At 47.5% G+C, this 17,499-nt stretch overlaps 1 protein-coding gene and 1 long non-coding RNA gene across 6 annotated transcripts in view; one reads left to right on the top strand and one right to left on the bottom strand.

The window, feature by feature from the left end:
- Positions 1-16,174, top strand: part of tex2 (testis expressed 2) — a 22,002-nt gene extending 5,828 nt beyond the window's left edge. For 3 of the 5 annotated variants that reach the window (XM_084037884.1, XM_084037881.1, XM_084037882.1), the window contains 11 exons: positions 4,580-6,374; positions 7,590-7,790; positions 8,237-8,600; positions 9,150-9,442; positions 9,579-9,722; positions 9,820-9,919; positions 11,789-11,909; positions 12,376-12,498; positions 12,781-12,990; positions 13,716-13,836; positions 14,439-16,174. In XM_084037884.1, coding sequence (XP_083894010.1) covers positions 4,605-6,374; positions 7,590-7,790; positions 8,237-8,600; positions 9,150-9,442; positions 9,579-9,722; positions 9,820-9,919; positions 11,789-11,909; positions 12,376-12,498; positions 12,781-12,990; positions 13,716-13,836; positions 14,439-14,588 — 3,597 coding nt within the window. In that variant the 5' untranslated portion in view covers positions 4,580-4,604 and the 3' untranslated portion in view covers positions 14,589-16,174. Of the gene's footprint in view, positions 1-4,176; positions 4,238-4,579; positions 6,375-7,589; positions 7,791-8,236; positions 8,601-9,149; positions 9,443-9,578; positions 9,723-9,819; positions 9,920-11,788; positions 11,910-12,375; positions 12,499-12,780; positions 12,991-13,715; positions 13,837-14,438 lie in introns of those variants that run through there. The other 2 variants (XM_084037883.1, XM_084037885.1) reach the window with 2 other exon arrangements.
- Positions 16,175-16,571: 397 nt separating this feature from the next.
- On the bottom strand, positions 16,572-17,463 carry LOC311030638. Its single transcript, XR_014599003.1, has 3 exons — positions 17,065-17,463; positions 16,821-16,868; positions 16,572-16,716 (listed from the first exon to the last, which is right to left on the bottom strand). It is a non-coding gene; the product is annotated as an uncharacterized lncRNA (long non-coding RNA).
- Positions 17,464-17,499: the final 36 nt, after the last annotated feature.

The following is a 17,499-nucleotide window of genomic DNA, read 5'->3' as shown; positions in this document are numbered from 1 at the left end:
GGGACTCGACAAACCCGTCGACGGGCTCACCGAGCTATTTTAAGAAGCGCTTGCTTGTGTTTGCCTCCTCATCCATCCTTCTTCAAATCCCAGTGTTGTGTTTTTAGAAGAATCAACCAGTGAAACTCTTATTTCCATTCCTTTCTCTAAGTATATAATACATCTACTCCCTCAGTCCACCCTCCCTCTGTGTCACTTCTGTTTGCATTCATACACATCCAGGCAACTGCACACATCATGTGACCGTTGAGCTTATTTCTGTGTGTGTGTGTTTGTGAGTCTCTCGGCCGTTAGTGACAACCGTGCATGTGTGTACTCATCCCGTGTTCATCTTCCTGCATGCTGTCACCCTCGCCGCCTTGCTTCTAACTTGACTTGCTTCCACTTTCCTCACCTGCTCCGTTATACTCCCGACACCAGCCTTCATTTCTTTCTTCTTTTTTTTTTCATCTTCTTCTTATCATCTTCCCTCGGTGGAAGCTTGTCAAGCTAGCTTAACATCCTTCGGCAGAGGTCATGCCGGTCTGTCCTCGACACCTGCTGACACATCCGATCACATCAGCAGGCGGTAACTCGGAGAGAAACATTCAGGATTTCGTGCACGGATGAAGTAGACAAATCAAGTCAGATGAACAAATACAGTGAGCAGAAATCCAACAGAAACTTTGTTATAATGCAAATCATTTTTTTGACAAGGGTCTGCTCGGCTCACACGGTCCTCGTCGTGTTTTTTCCCCTCAGAGGCTTGAAAGTGTGTTTTTAAAGGCCACGATGTCTCAGCACCTGCTGAAGTAACTGTTGAGTCATTGGTATTGATCCAGGACTTAAAATAACCCCCACTGATACAGATATACTGTGGCCGTTTTCTGTTAAGGGACTTCTTGCGCAAATCAATGTCTGTTAACGGGTGTTTGGGAGTACTTCTGCATATCTGAGGAAATACAGCTGTATAAAGCCTTTTATGGCTCCAGAGGGAGTCTGATTAAAAGAAGTGTTTACCAGACCTCTGCAGCCCGCTCCTCATCTCTGTTGTATTATGGGTAATCTAGCCACCAGATCATTACAAGTAGGAATCATATGTGGAATTAGAAAGATAATGTTGCTGGTTCTCCTGCATTGTGACTTCTTATGCACATATTTAATACCACCCATGGTCGTAGCGTCTGAAAACCACGCCCACCAGAGGGGAAAACAAGGTAACGTGATACTAGTGCCATTGTACGATTTTTAGGTACAATTTGATTATCGTGAATCGCAATAATTTTCGCGTGAAATTAAATTTTCTCATCACGATTCAGGTTAATAAGATTTGGTTGGATGGTAGGAAGATGGGAGGAAAACCAGCTGTTTCTGCTTGTTTCCGGTCTCCGTGCTAAGCTAATCGTGTTCCGGCTTATTTGTGTGTCGTATCAAGCATCCAACTTCTCACCCGACCCTCCCGAGAAAGGGAAGCATATTAAAAGTGAATGCAGAGAGTGGGTTTGCCCCCTTCCCACTCCACATGCCTCCCCGGGGCCTGATATTTGTCAGGGTGTGTGACAGTCCAGAAGTGTCTTCCCATCCATCAAATGCAGAGCGAGGAAAGTAGGAGACCAGGTGAGTCTCTTCAACACTAGAAAGCAAGACTGAAAAGTAGGAACATATGGAATCTACAGCATCTGTCGAAGCCCGTTCATCAGCTAGCGGGACTGAAAGCGAAAGAAAACTGCAGCGAATGCTGGCTTTTTTTGAGGCCAGCTGTAGTTGTTAAATCAATTAACAGTGCTTCTTGGCTCTCCAGAAAAGTGGCTAAAGTAATGGTTTTCAGAGGTCCACTCTGCTGAGAGGAGAGAGACTCATTATGCTGAAGGCGGCACAAACTGTTGACCATAAATACGTCTCGTCTCTCCCTCAGCACTCTCTACATCTCATTCTCATCTTTTTGTCCTTGCAAGACGCCGTCAATTTCAATTGAATCACAAAGGAATTGCAGAATGATAATTTTTTCATGTAGAAGTAGCGCTTTTTTCGGTGCCGTTTTTGGCCTTTCTCTACAGTCATCCCCATTCCCTTTCTACTGTCTGTTCACCCTCTTATATCATTCTCATACCCTGCTGCTTTTAACCTCCCTCCCCTCCCCTCTCTTCTCCCGGGGGGCTGGTTTTAGCTGATTAGAGTGGCCCTGCTTGCTTTGATTAATTGGATGAGTCTTGTCTCGGCGCCAGACTCCTCATCCTCGCCCTCATCCTGAAGTAGCTAAAATAAACAGGGTTTTTAATAGCAGCGGTGCTCTGAGAGGAAATAACTAAAGCTGTGGGTGTGTCGGCAAACATTGGTTGCACTTTATTCAACCCAAAAAGCACTGGACATGTTTCCAGTCGGCTCTGTATAAAAATTCATAGCAATATGAGCTGTTTTATGTTTCAACGTTGTGACAAAAGTTACTGCAAGTCACTTTTAAATGGTTGTGAAACAACCTTAATGTAATATTGCTGCCCTACGTAACTCGTGGTGGGAGTTGGAGCTCTTCACCCGGCAGCAGCAGCTCCCCCTCTGGCCACGAACATAGCTGCGCCTCGCTGGATTTAGGATATGAGGTTTATTCATTATCGGTATATGGTTTTGGCTGCACCCTCCTCAAACCTGAATAGTCCTTCTCTGCTCACCCTGTTGACCTCCACAATACTCAAATCCGTCCTTCAGGCTTTTGTGACGACGATGGCCACTTCCACCTCTTCAATTCGCCTCCTCTCAATCACACACTCGTCTGTGGCGTCCTTCCCATTTTCTCTCCCCATCTCTGCCTTTTTTAAGTGAATTCCACTTCAGAAAACTTGTCTCTCCTCTTTTTGCTGCTCCCTTTTCTGTCTCTTTGCTTGTTTTCTTTTTTATTCGATCTGCTGTGCCCGGAGCCATGGCATAAGCGACACACACACACGAAACCCACTATAACAAAGCCCGAGTGAAAGGCTGGCTGGGAAAGTCAAATGCTCTGTTATTCCATCCCAGCAAATACAATCTCTGGAGATGCAGCGCCAACCGGAGAGCCCCGAGGGGATGTCGGGCCTTTCTCAGAAATCACACAGGCTAACTGCTCTGTAGTTTCCCTCCGTCTCTCCTCCTCCCGTTACAGGACATTTCTATCAACCATGCAGACGGATTGTGTGTGTATGTGTCTTTCCCTCCGTGTGTGTGGTTGTTTTGCCCGACCTGTTTGATGGACTCTATGCGACGTGGAGGAATAAACAGGCACAATAACTCAATTACAATTCAAGGCCCTCATTCGGTGAAATCATTGCATGATGAATGACTCCGGTTCCGCCGCGTTGAGGCTCCACAATAGACGGCTTGCTCCTGTGATCGCTGGAGCTGAACGGCTGCTTTGTTGTGTGATTATGTGGTTTTTGTTGTCTGTGGGCGGGGGGAAGGAGGGTTTGATATATTTATGTATATGTTTATGTTTTCTTATGGTTCCATAAAGCATCGAAGTAATGCATTCCATGACCGTTGTGGGCTAAAAGATTACATTTTAGGACCAAATGACGGACACAACAGATGGAATGATCAGTATCAATATTTGAGTTATGAATTTAAATATTGGGTCTCAACCTTTTATTTTCTTCACTTTAAAGCTGCATTAATTTATATTTTTATACGAACAATGGGTTAAATTACTTTCTGTACAAAGAATTATGACCTGGCAGTTCCCCAGAATTTTATTGTCTTTCAGCTATTTTTTCTTTCTTCGTTTCATGGACCACACCTTTACTGTTTTGGTTCAGTCTCCCACCATTTCCTGTAGCTACACTCAATGAAAAGTCCCTGATAAACCTGATAGGATGCTAGCAGCTTTATTCATAGCGCCCCAAATGGCAGGACAGAGTGGTGGAGACCAAAACGGAGGTGAAATGAAAGTGAATGTTGACTTAAAGTCAATATTCAATTTTCCAAACCCTTTTAGATCACATCCCCGTCATATCGTGCACCTACTTAACAATATATGCAAAAAATAAATCTCTTCGTATTTCTATATCAAAGTCCAGTCGTCTTCTTAAACTAAATATGATGTGTGCTTACATAAGTTAATGCCAACCCATTTCAACCAGCTTCTGTAGCTCTGTATCGCGTGACATTTAAGCCCACCCACTTTTTTTTTTTTTTTTGCAGTCCAATCAAATACGGCTGAGCTGCTGAAGGACCCTCTCCTCAAGGCTCATGTGTTCTGAAATAACCCATTAATCACGGTGCCATAGTGAGGGTGAGTGAGTGAGGAGGATGCTGGTAAGACGGAGAGAGGCCAGGCCTGAGAGCAACTCCGTCTGTCAGCTAAAGCCTCGCATAATGAGGGCTAATGGATTGGGGAGCGTGGACATACCTGTCCAGTCTACTCGCATTAGGATGAATAGAGCGCTGCGGGGCTGTTCTCTTCTGTCCTATGCACTTTGTGTGTGTGTGTGTGTGTGTGTGCATGTGGGGATGTTATTGAATGAAATCGCTGCTTTGCAATGCAATTTCTCAACTTCCTTCCTCACGCCGATGTCTCTCACCAGTGTATCTGAGGTTGTTAACCGTGTCCTGCTTCTGTCTCCGTGTCCCCCAGGCTGTGAGCCCTGCGCCGGGTGGCGATGAGCAGTCAGGGCAGCGGCGGCAGGGGAAGTGGCCAGCATGCTGACACGCCTCCCCCTCGTCACGCCCCCGGACCCAAGCTGCAGGTGCAGCGCTCCCTCTCTCGCGACACTATCACCATCCACTTCTCTGCTCTGGGGAAGGAGGAAGACGACGAGGAAGAGGAGCTCTATGGCGTACCTCTGGGATCCGCCGGGGCTAAATCTGAGCTTGACGGCGTGGGGGGGTTTGGGGGCGTAGAAGGTTCGGGGGCCGATGAGCGGCCCGTTGCCGAGGGCTTGGAGGCAAAAGAGGAGCTGCTGTTTGAATCCTCGGGCGTGGAGACCTCCTCTGGAGATGCCGCGCTCCCCGTTTTATCCGGCCTGTCCGTGCAGTCCTCAGACCCCGTACCACACACGCCCTCTCCAGCCATGACTATTACCCCCAGGTCCACGTACCCCCACCTGAGCTCCACCCCTCCTGCCAGCTCCTCCTGGCCCTCTGACCGACCGTCAGCCAATCCCCAATCCACGAGCTCCAGCTCCTCCTCCCCTTGCAAGTCCACAGCGACGCCCTCCTCCAAGCCTTTCCTCAGTCTCGTCAGGTCCTTGTCCAATGACGTCGAGTCCCGTGAAACGGCTCCCGCGCCCGCCACCGCTCCGTCGTCGCACGCACGCCACCGTCACTTAATGAAGTCCTTTGTGAAGTCTCTCTCGACGGACACTTCGAAGGCTGAACACCAGGAGGGGCTTCTCCATCACTATCTCCACCAGCCCCCCCATCAGCAACAGCAGGTGCAGCCGTCCCAGCGGGCTCCGCCTCGCAACATGCAGCTCTTTAAACAGTTCTCCCAGCCCCGCTTGTGCTCCAGCCCCGTCGTGGTCACTAAAGCAGGCGGAGACTCCAAAACCGCTCCCTCCTCCCCCATCATGTCCCCCGACGGCAGGTCTTTCTTCAAGGTCCAAGAGGTGGAGGCCAGGATAGAGGATACCAAGCGACGGCTGTCAGAGGTGATGTCAGACCCCCTGCAGCTTTTTAGTAAGATCATGGGGGACGAGTCGGGCGCGGGGGCCGCCGGAAGTGCCACTCATCGTGCCAAATTGCTGTCCTCCAGCGCGTCGGAGCTCAGCGGAGGGACGGCGGTAAACGGACACACGGAGGGTAACAACAACTACAGCATCAAGGAGGAGGAGGGAGCAGAAGAGGACGAAACCCCCACGGGGAAGGGCCCCGACTCTGTTTTTTTCTCCTTCCCGTCACTGGGGCCCGCCCCGGCCCTCACCCAGGCCTCCTCATCCACGTTCCCCAAGTCCCCTTCTCTCACTCTGGGCCGCTGCTCTATGTCGGCCCTGGTCGCTAAACAGGAAGACGAGGACTTCTGCGAACTGTACAGTGAAGACTTTGAGTTGTGCACCGACACCGAGACACCGGACGGGGATCGCCCAGGGTCCCGGCAGCCCCATACTGGTAGCACCGGGTTGTGTAGTGAACTGGACACGGAGGAGGAGGAGAAAGAAGAGGAGGAGGAGGAAGAGGAGGAGGAGGAAGAGGCTGTCCCCGTGACTGGCCTCATCTTTCTCACACAGTTGGTGTACTGGTATATAGTCCTTCCAGTGCCGCCATATGTATGTGCGGTGGTGCATGGGATAGTAGCCGGGTTCATGTTGGCCCTGCTGGTCCTCTGGCTGTCCTCTCCTCGACGCTCGTCGTCGGGGACGAGAAGGGGGAGGCGAAGGGGAGAGCACTGGAACGTGGCCCAGCTGGATATCAAAGAGCCAGGAACCTTCAAGGTGAGACGACGGCAGAGACTGTTAAGTGTAAACTTGTCTCGGCTTTTTATAGCAGGTGTCCTCACTTCACCGGCTCCATGGCTACTAATCAGATCTGGCTCTGCTGAAACAATTCTGTTTGCATAGTCGCAGATTTACCCCCAAAAAAACCTTGTTCTAAATAGCCAAGATTCAACATAACCTATGTTAGAGTCACATGGAACGGGAGACGGCAAACAACATATAGTGTTAAATGAATACAGATATTTGTACAGTACAACATCACCATAGCAACATGTGTCTCGTATAGCCATCCTGCCGTTCTGTTTGTTTGTTTTTCCTGTCTGCCTGCCTGCCTGTAGTTGATAGCATCTGTGTGATATATGGCTAGGGCAATGCATTTTATCTTCCCACGCTAAAACCACCCCGAGTGAGAATGCCATATAGTGAACAGAATGCAACGTGTCGGTTTCGGTTTGTTTACCATCAAGCTTAAGCTAAATTGTATTTTGGTCGGATTCTTCTCCCAAGGGCCTTTTGTTTTGTATCTTTGAGACTGCACGTTCTTCGCGTTTCGCACCAGCCGAGCCCTGAAATTTCCCCTGTTGTTTCTTATTGCATTGGCTCTGCTCATAGCGCCTCCCTTGGGACTGATAAGGTGGGCGTTGGGATGAGAATTAAACTCCACACACAGCCTCATGGGGACCAGCAGCGACATATTGGGGTTTTATTACACTTTTTCTTTCTGAGAGCGTCCACCACATCCGCCCCCTTTTTCTCAGATCACCTCACTCTGCTGTGCTGTAGAGACTCTGCTCCGAGAGAAACGTCTCGTAGTTTGAGGGAGTTATGTAAGCGTGTGTGTGTGTGTCTTCGTGGATGCCAAGCTGTTGCATAGGACTAGAGGGCTCAGCTGTTCCAAAAGTGGAGCTCTGCGGTTGTGCGGCACATGATACGTAGCGTTTGAACGACGGACCCCGAAGCGTACGAGTGCAGGGAAGCAGCATCTTCCTCTTCCTCTTCCTCCGAGCATCAACAGGGCGTCGGTGTTTAGCATCGGAGAACACACGCATGCCGCACACAAAAACGATTTTGTTCATCATAAACACCAGTATAAACTCGTTACCACATGGAAGCTCAACTTGTGAGAAGATGTGCAACCCAGAATCCTCGGTGTTGGAGCTGGGAGTCTAATGTGTGTCTAACTCTTCCCCTCTCCCGACTTAAACCCCTCAGGGCTGGATGAATGAGATCCACAGCTACGACCCGGAGATGTACCACGCCACGCTGACCCACTCCGTCTACGTCCGCCTAGAGGGCTCCGTCCTGCGTCTGTCCAAGCCCAACCGCAACATCTCCCGGCGCGCCACGCACAACGAGCCCAAGCCCGACGTCACCTACGTCAGCCAGAAGATCTACGACCTGACGGACAGCAAGGTGCGGCGCTCTCGTGGGGTTGTGAGTCTCTGCTGGCTCCTCGGCTGTATTTGTGTCACGGGGCGATAAGCCTAACCGATAGTGACATCGAGCACACGTCCCCTCATATCTGCCTTTGCCTGAGTGCACGCTCGCTAATAGGTCAAGTTCAGTGACAAAGCTGCTCATTTTCAGTGTCACAGAGTGTGTGTAAACATGGAGTGAATATCACAGGTCACCGACCCTGTACACACAGCTTTGTGTCTCGTGTGCTGACTCGATAGTTTGTGTATCCGAAGGCAGAGGCGGCAAGAAGACATCGCCGAGTCATTGCAGCTGCCCTTCTCTGTAGTACTTTTTGTTGTTGGTCCTCATTCAAATGTGGGCATTCTGCTGCCCCCAAAACAACAACAAAACGTCATCATTTTCATGCGTTTGATTGATCTATATGCCCTCCCTCCCCGTAGATCTACCTGGTGCCACAAAGCCTGGCTCGGAAGAGAGTTTGGAACAAGAAGTATCCCATTTGCATTGAGCTGGCCAAGCAGGAGGACTTCATGTCCAAGGCCCAGGGGGAGAAGCCTGAAGGCGGGGAGGAGAAATGCACGGGGCCGGGCGAGAAGCCGGAACGAGCGGACAAGTGCGAGAAGGTGGAGGCGTCAGGACCGGCGGAGGAGCCCAAAAGACCCACCTCCGGAGGGGGGGATCTGACGATCTACTTGTTTGGGAGGACGGGTCGGGAAAAGGAAGAGTGGTTCCGGAGATTCCTCCTGGCGTCCCGAGTTAAATCGGAGGGACGAGGTGGCAGTCTGCCTGGCGTCTGCAAGAGCGGTGGGTTTTGAGACTGTAGTTACGGTGTCACACACACACCAAGACACAAATAATCACGTACAGATGGATTTATCTCGTGCTGGATTTGCACAGACGCCGCGCATCACTTCCCACAGTCAGAATAGCCGGTCTGGAGTGTGTTACCGCGCAGCCATCAGATCTGTGCGTAAGCCCCAGCTTAGGGACTGCCAATCCCCTCAACTAGCGAACAGATGAGTGTGAATGGGTCAGCGGGATTACATGCACAGAGGAGCAGCATATAACGGCGTCGGGCTCCACTGTGGGATATAAACCTGCGAGGATAAGGCCCGACTCAAAGGGAAACACTGGCACGGTGTCGGTCCGGTGATGAAGGCAGCGGGGAGTGAAACAGGATTACTGGAATTTGAATATCGATTTAAATATGTGGCTGCACGCAGCAATTATTTTGAAAATGAATAGATGCCTGCTATTCCAGGCCCTTGGGCATGCGTTATCGATGTGTAATATGATGCATTGATTGAAAATGTAATTGTATCACATTAACCTCCCCCCCATCTCCGCATTCAGCCTTCTTGCCCGGCCTCAGCCGCAGCAGCAGCAGCACCCAGTCTGGCGGCGGGCCGGAGGGCGACAGCAGGAGCAGCAGCCGGGGGAGCCTGGAGGAGCTGTGTCAGGCTCGCTCCAGGGAGGCCTCCTCCGCTCCCTCCTGTGGCCCCACTGGAGGGATGAGGCAGAAGATGCTGTTGGACTATAACGTCTACATGGCCAAATATGTCAACGGCCAGGCAACGCAGCGGAGCCCGACCGCCACTGACAGCCCCGGGCCGAGCCCAGAGAGCAGCCCCAAAGCTGCAAAAAAGGTAGGAGACGGAGGGACACAACCAGGCTGATCCAGCCATGGAAGTAGATACATCTGTATATGTAGATGTAGAACCTATTATCTTTATTCTATGTCGAGGAGATTAAAGCTACAGCTCATACCTGTATGTCCTTCAGATCCACAGGAGTTCAGAGGAGCCCGTGGAGCCTGAGGCCTGGGTCAATGCCTTTGTGGGAAGGGTATTCTGGGACTTCCTGGGAGAGAAATACTGGGCCAATGTCGTCTCCAAAAAGATCCAGATGAAGCTCAGTAAGATCAGGGTGGGTATTTGCACAAGCACACGTGTTTCTCCAATGTGATCAGTAAAGAGAGAGGATTTTGTGGCTGTATTTCATGTCTTTGTATTCTGTGTTTCAGCTGCCGTATGTCATGAACGAGCTGACTTTGACGGAGCTAGACATGGGCTTCTCCATTCCTAAGATCCTCCTCGCCTCCAAACCCTCTGTGGACCACCAAGGTAGGAAGAGAAGCGATGGCCCCGCTACAAAAACACACGTTCTTATTTTCCTGCCATCAGCCGTCCCTCTCCTCCAGCTATCCTCCGTCCTTCATCTCGACCCCGGCTGTTATCTCTCCCTCCTGACAGAATAGTGAGACGCACTCTCACTTCTCTTTTCCTCTCGATCCATCTTATCTCCTTCATCTCCATCTCCTGCCGTCCCTTTATCTTCCCTCGGCTTCGCTCTTCTCCTCTCTGGATTGAGACATTTCCCCTCTCTCCTCTGGAGTCCAGCCCCTCTGTGTTACCTCGCTCTGGTAATACCACGGTAATTAAACTCCCGTCTTGGGTCCATTACAAAGACACTGACTCACCCTGCCCACCGCCTGCCTTGAACCCCAGCAAAGGGACGATACAGAGATGTGATGCATATTAATTCCTACTGAATAGAAAAAAGAGAAGCATAAGAAGGGAACAGGTTGTCATTAGTGGTGCTTTTAAGCAGATTTTTTTTAATTAAGCTTGCTTTTCCCCTAATACGTAGGTTGCTGTATTTATTTTCCGGCTTTAGTCTCATTTTGATCTGGCGTATAAACGCATAAAATCACTGACAATGTGATACATTTTGCTATTCGCTGAAAGCAGCCGGTCGTGAGTCATTCTCCCGTCAGCCACATTTTCCACGGCCGAGTCTGCAACGCTCATTAATGTGTAATGTCTGAAGCCCGTACACCCACAGACGTACACTCACAAAGCATAATCAGGTGATCCCAGCGAGTAATTAGTCCCGGGGGACTGGCGTCGCTCGAAGTGCCGTGCCGTAAACCTGCATGAGCAGGACAGGGTGCATTTGCCTGGATGGTTCCGTCCCTGATCTCAGATCTCGTCGAGGTTTCTTTTCTCTTGTCATCGTGAGGAGGAGAGTGGATGAGTGCTTCCTGACTCCTTAATGTTGGGAGGACATGATTTGATGGACAATGTTTACGCTCCAAGACTGACCGAATGCACACAAGCTTGTGTAGAGCTTAGTGTTCCTGATATAATTAGATATAATGTTTTATTCTGTACCTAGATATTGATAAAGTGTCCATATGACTATATGCTTTGTGAGACTGTAATGCATGAAATGGCATAAATATGAATGGGGCTGCACCTGACAAGTCACATTGCCTCGATGACAAAAAAAACAACACAATTATGGGTTGTTGATTCATGTGTTCCATGTGTTTTTTATGCACCCAGGCTTCACACCGTGATTTGTGGGTAATTCCCTCAGGCAAAGTCTCCGGAAATACAAACTTACAGAAAGTGATGATAAAAATGAAAACAGAGCTTTATGTATATCTATGATGGTAATCCATCCGATTTCACTCTGCACTACATATACCAACCTGCTGGTGGCACTAGAGGAAACATTTGGGGGTCATTAAGATTCATCATCTGGGGCAGAATTAAATCAGAATATGTAATCTGATGTAATTCTGCCATCCAGTTTCTGTTTGACACTGCTGCAGCTAACATACAGACTAATGAGGAGAGGAAGAACGAGGAAGAGAACACTTATCAGTTACCGGACGTTCTTGGAACCCTTCCCCCGTCGCCTCCTGAGAAGTGCAGTGTGTGTAAACAGGAAGTAGCCTGATACAGTAAGCCAATCAGGTGGCGCTGCTCCCCCAGAGCCGACCTTTTCAGAGTTTGCTAGATAACAGGACTTCCTCCTGGCAGCTCCACGGGGGGGGGGAACCTCACAGCAATCAGACACCAAGCAGGAGGTTCTTGCTTCCACGCAGAAATAACTCAAATTCAGAGTTGCTGCTGTGGCATTGTTGAGGATGGGAAGAAGCACGCTTTCAATCAATGAGCCGTTTCCCCTCACCGTCTGTCCAGGTCTGTGGTTTGATCTGGAGGTCTCCTACACGGGCTCCTTCCTCATGACACTGGAGACCAAGATGAACCTGGCTCGTTTGGGGAAGGAGGGCGAGGGGCTCGGGGAGCACGGGAAGGAGTGGTGAGGCTTTCCATCACATTTCCAATCCAATCCAAACATTTAGTCATGTTGTATTTGTTTGTCATTGTCTTATTATACGTTCTCAGTGACTAGGACCAAATAGGATGTTTGAAGGATTAGCTTCATTTGCTAAACAAACAGCTCTGAGCTGGATGTTTATCGAGTGGATTTGCATTCAGAACCATATCAGATCTGTTTTTGCATAATTTCCAACTTGGATTTTCTTCTCTTAATCTACAAATCCTCTCTCTGGACGCATACCGCTGTGGATTTGTCCAATGGCTGGTGAGTTTGGGAGTAGATGCCCATAGATCACGATTATAGCTTTCCTTTCTTCAGTGAATCAGTGGTGATTAAGCTCCTCTGATCTATAGCAGTAGTTATAGCATTTAATGGGAATTTGTTTGAATTGGTAATGGTTCTTTGCAACAATGAGTGTGTTTGTCTATGTGTGTGTGTGAGACAGGTCCAGGCCGCGGACGTTCTGTCTGGCAGACAGCGACGAGGAGTCCTCCAGTGCCGGCTCATCGGATGAGGAGGACCCACCAGAGCTCCTCAGCGACAAAGCGGTCCTTCCTGGAGCCGAGGGGTGAGCAAGCCGTCTCTTTCACATCTGAATCGAAAATGAGGATAAAACAGATTTTTGCACGGATGTGTTGAAGCAAAACTGTTCTGCCCTTTCAGTCCTCCCGCCCGCCTACACACCCTCTCCGTTCCACACGTTCAGAAGCTCGCTGATGATTTTATGTAGCACCCCGGTCACTCCCATCCAACGTGGGCGCCGAGGAGCGAGAGATGCTGTTATGAATAAATAATGAACCTGACTCACTCCTCCCCTCCCCTCCTCCGTTTCCATCCTGTGCTCACGTAGGTACGTGGGAGGCCACAGACCCAGCAAGATCATGCGCTTCGTGGACAAGATAGCCAAGTCCAAGTACTTCCAGAAAGCCACAGAGACGGAGTTCATTAAGAAGAAGATGGAGGAGGTGTCCAACACGCCCCTGCTGCTCACCGTGGAGGTGCAAGAGTTCCGCGGGACGCTGGCCGTTAATATCCCGCCTCCCCCCACGGATAGGATATGGTACGTTCACGTCCAGGGAGGAGTGTGTTGAACGACTGTAGGATGTAGTCAGTGAGTGTATGGAAAATCCTGGTTCGAGAATACAACTTGGCGCCATCTGCTGGCCAAATACAGACAGGCAGACAGTGAAAGAATAAAAGGTTTTATCACCAGTGAACTATTACACTTCAAACTGTAATGAGGGCACAAAGGTGTGTATTTTTTTAATTAAAGATATGGAATATTACTCCATTATAAAAACTATCATAATTTAAAAAAAATATATAAAAAATAAATATTGTTACCCTTGAACAGGTACCAAGGACAATCTGAGGGGTCACCAGATGATTAAAAGAAACACAAAATGTTATATACTGTATATAGATTTTTCCGTTAGTTTTTCTTGTGAACACTGGATAATTTAACTTCTTAAAAACCTCTACAAATCCTTCAAATGAAACAATCCTAGATGGGAAAAATCTGTCTGAACTGCAATGATCTGTGATGAATTGGTCAGAAATCGACTCCCTAATTATGAGGGGTCACAAGCCAAAAAAATGGTTGGGAACCACTAATAATGATTAATTTTGTTTCGCACATTTCCTCCACAAAGTGACTTTATGTTGTAAAATAAGAACATGTTTCATATTTAGTAGAATAATTTTAAAGATGCATGTCATGGAGAATGTCTGCACTCAAGACTGCAATTCTGCTTGTATGTGATGTTGTCTCCTCTTGCCTATCAGGTATGGTTTTCGGAGTCCGCCTCACCTAGAGCTGAAAGCGCGGCCTAAACTGGGTGAGAGGGAAGTCACTTTAGTTCACGTGACGGACTGGATTGAGAAGAAACTGGACCAGGAATTCCAGGTATACACTGAGAGAAGGATGACGTCAATGCTTAGTCGTGAATATTCTTCACATTGTCAATCTAGTTGGATAGAGCTATGGTTAGGCTGAAAGTTTGCTCAAAGGGTGAGAATTTAGGTAATAAAGGAGGACTTTGGGATTAATTTATGGCTTCCCACCTACATGCACTTCAAAGCAGTGTGCCTGTGGCTTTCCCCACCGCTCATATATATCCAAAGTAATGATACGCCTGTCTGTAGACAACCGCCCTGAGGCACACCTGCAAACTGCTGTCCCAGTCAGGTCCACCTCACATCTGCATTTATCCCTGCCAGACTCCTCTGGGGGTTATTATTATGCACCATCTCCCTAAAGCACGCCTCCAGTAAAATACGGTGCTGCACTGTTATCATTTGTGAGTGAGTGTTTACATCTGGCTTTCAGCAAAAGCCGGACTCAGTGCAGGGTTGGATACACTGGATATATTGTCTTGTTTTTCTGGTTTATATTGTTTAGTTACCAAAATGTATTTATAGCAGTAGATCTGCTCCTTTCCCTTCACTTATAGTCATATTTCTGTTTTATTGGTGAAACAACGATGACTTTTCTTTGTCCTCCCACAGAAAATATTTGTGATGCCAAACATGGATGATATATGGCTACCCATAATGCACTCTGCCACGGACGCACGTTCAAATGCCAACTTGGCCACTGTGACAAACGATGCCTTGAAGGACCCGGAACCCGAGGAGTCTGAGGTCTCGGAAATGTGAAGAGAGCTGCTCCTAACATGCACAACGACAGACGCTCCATCACCGTGGCGATACGACAAGCCCCGCCTCCCTCCCGGAGACCTACGGGTGCAACAACCGGACCAGCTCTCTTAAGATTTTTACCCGTGCTCCGGTCCCATTGTTGCACCAAAAACAAAACAAACCGGGAAGCGTTGGCGAGCTCGTAATCATCTCCGGGGCAACTAAAAGCAGGAGGATTAAAAAAAAGACGGAAGAGAATTGTGACTCATAGATTGTCATCCAATCACACACAGCTTTTATTTGTGTGAGGTCAAATATTGTGATTCATTCTCCGATGAACGATACATGGGGCATGTCGAGACTTCTGCAAACAAATGTGTGTGGCGACCAGCTTCGACCAGAAGAAACCATAAAACCTGTGATGTACAGCTGCGCCAAACATGGTAGTCGTGGAGTGTGCATTTTTTTTTTTTGTGCCGCCTTTCTTATCGAGTGGCTTATTGCGGCTGTATCTCTACGAGAACTTTTTAGGCCATCTGAGCAAGGAAAAGGAGGGAATAATCCGAAAAATCAGAGATGATTTTGCTACATCTATTGATACACATTTCACAGGGATATCAACTCATTGTATTAACCATCCACACTGCTGCCTGTGCCAGTTGCCCCGGCCCTTTTTTTATGCAAACAGATCAACGGCACCGTGTCCATCGAAGACACTAGGTCAGTGCAAACCCACGATGGACACGGTCACATACAGCCCATGTGCGTTTAACTGTGTTTTAGTGATTAGAGCTAAAACTGACTTTGGAGCGGCGAATCAAAATGCAGCTGAACGTTGCCTGATGAATGTATAAATAGGAATGCAGCTCATTTGCTTCTAGACTTACTTTCATGTTGCATTCAGAGCCGAACAAAAAGTAATAATTTTCTGTTTTTTTTATTTTATTGCCAAAGCAAACGTTCAGTCCTGTCTGAAAGGCTACTGTATGATGTAACGGTGACAAATAAGCAATCGGTTCATTATCTTGCGTGTTCCAATTGAGGCCATTCTAGTGATGTACAGAAAACCCTTTCACAGTACAGTTCATAAAACTTAACGTTTTTAATGTGATAAGAGGGGGAAACACACCCACTCTTCCCGTTGTATTGGAATAAACATACTGGATATTAGCCATATTATTTAATGTTGCCAGAAGACAAGTAATGTATGCCCTTCCTTGTTTTTTTATATTATATTTAATTCTGTACTGTACATTCATATTACATTCAGCTACAAACTTTGTAATCAGACGCCGGCTGCTTCACAGGCAACTTATTTTGTGTGTTTTACGTTAAAATGTGTGTTGGCAAAAGTGTACGAGGCAGAAAGTGCCTTTAAAATAAACATTCCCCTGTAGTGAGCCACCATATTTGTTGAGTCGGTCGAGGGGTAGACAGCGTTCGTGCCATTACCGTGTCCGTCGAGACATGCCCTTTGTTTCCACAAGTTTCGGTGTTGTTCATTTGCACAGTGATGAAAATATCGGAACATTGCTGTTGTGTTCGGTGATGTCACAGAATGTTATGGTTCTGATCGTTGTGGATCAATAAAACCTTTTGCTTGGGAGTTTGTGTCGTAGCGTCTGAAAACTAGAGCAGCAGATTCTCAGGAAGCATTTGTGTGCGTGCGTATAACTTTATATCAGATCATAAAGAAGTAAAAGAACTACCCTTTGCTACAATATAAAACAGAACCAGTAGTCCTTTATATACATTTATAAGTTTGCAGTTATTGCTCTGCATTTGGGTTCTGTATCTTGCGTTAAAAGAGAGACTTGGTAAAATTGCCAAGAAACCCCAGTTATAACAAGACCTATGCTTTTGCACAACTCTTCACCTGTGTGAATGGCCATGGAAAAGGCCATTCAGGTTGAAAGTGGTGCCTCAAAATCCATTTACCCCCCCAAAAAAAACCCAAAATATGTTAAGTGGAATGAAATACAAGACACAAACGTACTCTTTGATATATTCTTTATTCAGACAGGATGTTCCATCCCTACAGTTAAATATATGCAAGTGTTCTGCTTCAAAAATGCACATATGCTATATTCATGAATCCTGGTGTCACCTTTTACAGGAGCGTGTCCAATCAGCTCCAGTCAGCCTCCTGCAGGAGAAAACAGTTTGAGTAAGCCCAGTTATTAAAACAGTGTCCATTTAAATACTAAGCATGTGGGTCATATCAAATCAATCACTTAAAAAGATACTTACTGTGTTTCTACTACGGGGATCCAACCACAGGAAAACCTGCGTGATCACCTGGAAATATGAAATATGAAAAAATGTCTGAGTGAACGTGATCATTGCAACACACAAACACACGGTGTTTTGTGAGTCAAGTCAGATAAAGTATAGTGACTTCATTTTTCATCAGAAGTCTAACGCACGTAAATCATCATTCATTGGGGGGGAAATGCAAAAAAAAAAAAAAAAGGAATTATGAAGAAATACTCACGGTAATAAAGTCACGCGGGGCCTTCCATACCAGGCGCGCCACCTTCATCTGCCCACGTGTGGACGCGCAGTCATCTAAAAACAAAATCATCTAACATCCAAGTGTATCATCGGCCCTACACAACAACACACTGAAGCAACGAGGGAAATACATTATTCTATTTCACATTTCTACCTTATTAAAAAAGTTAACTTACGCCCAAATTCTCACGCAGATGCGGCCTAATAACCGCTAAAAAGAAAGCGCCATAACGCTTTTTCAAAAATATATATTTTTTCAAACTTACTTAATGTATCGAGACATTAACAAGAAAACAGACGCGCTAAAAAGCATTTCCTATAAACTATAAATGCACATTTTCCGAGTCCGGCTGGTCGGACCGGAGAAAGCATGCTGTCTCGAAAGGAGGAAAGGAGATGCCCCGGATGTGTTATA

This window comes from Eutrigla gurnardus (assembly GCF_963514095.1).
Source record: "Eutrigla gurnardus genome assembly, chromosome: 20".
Taxonomy (NCBI): domain Eukaryota; kingdom Metazoa; phylum Chordata; class Actinopteri; order Perciformes; family Triglidae; genus Eutrigla; species Eutrigla gurnardus.
This window is presented reverse-complemented; position numbering and strand designations above follow the sequence as displayed.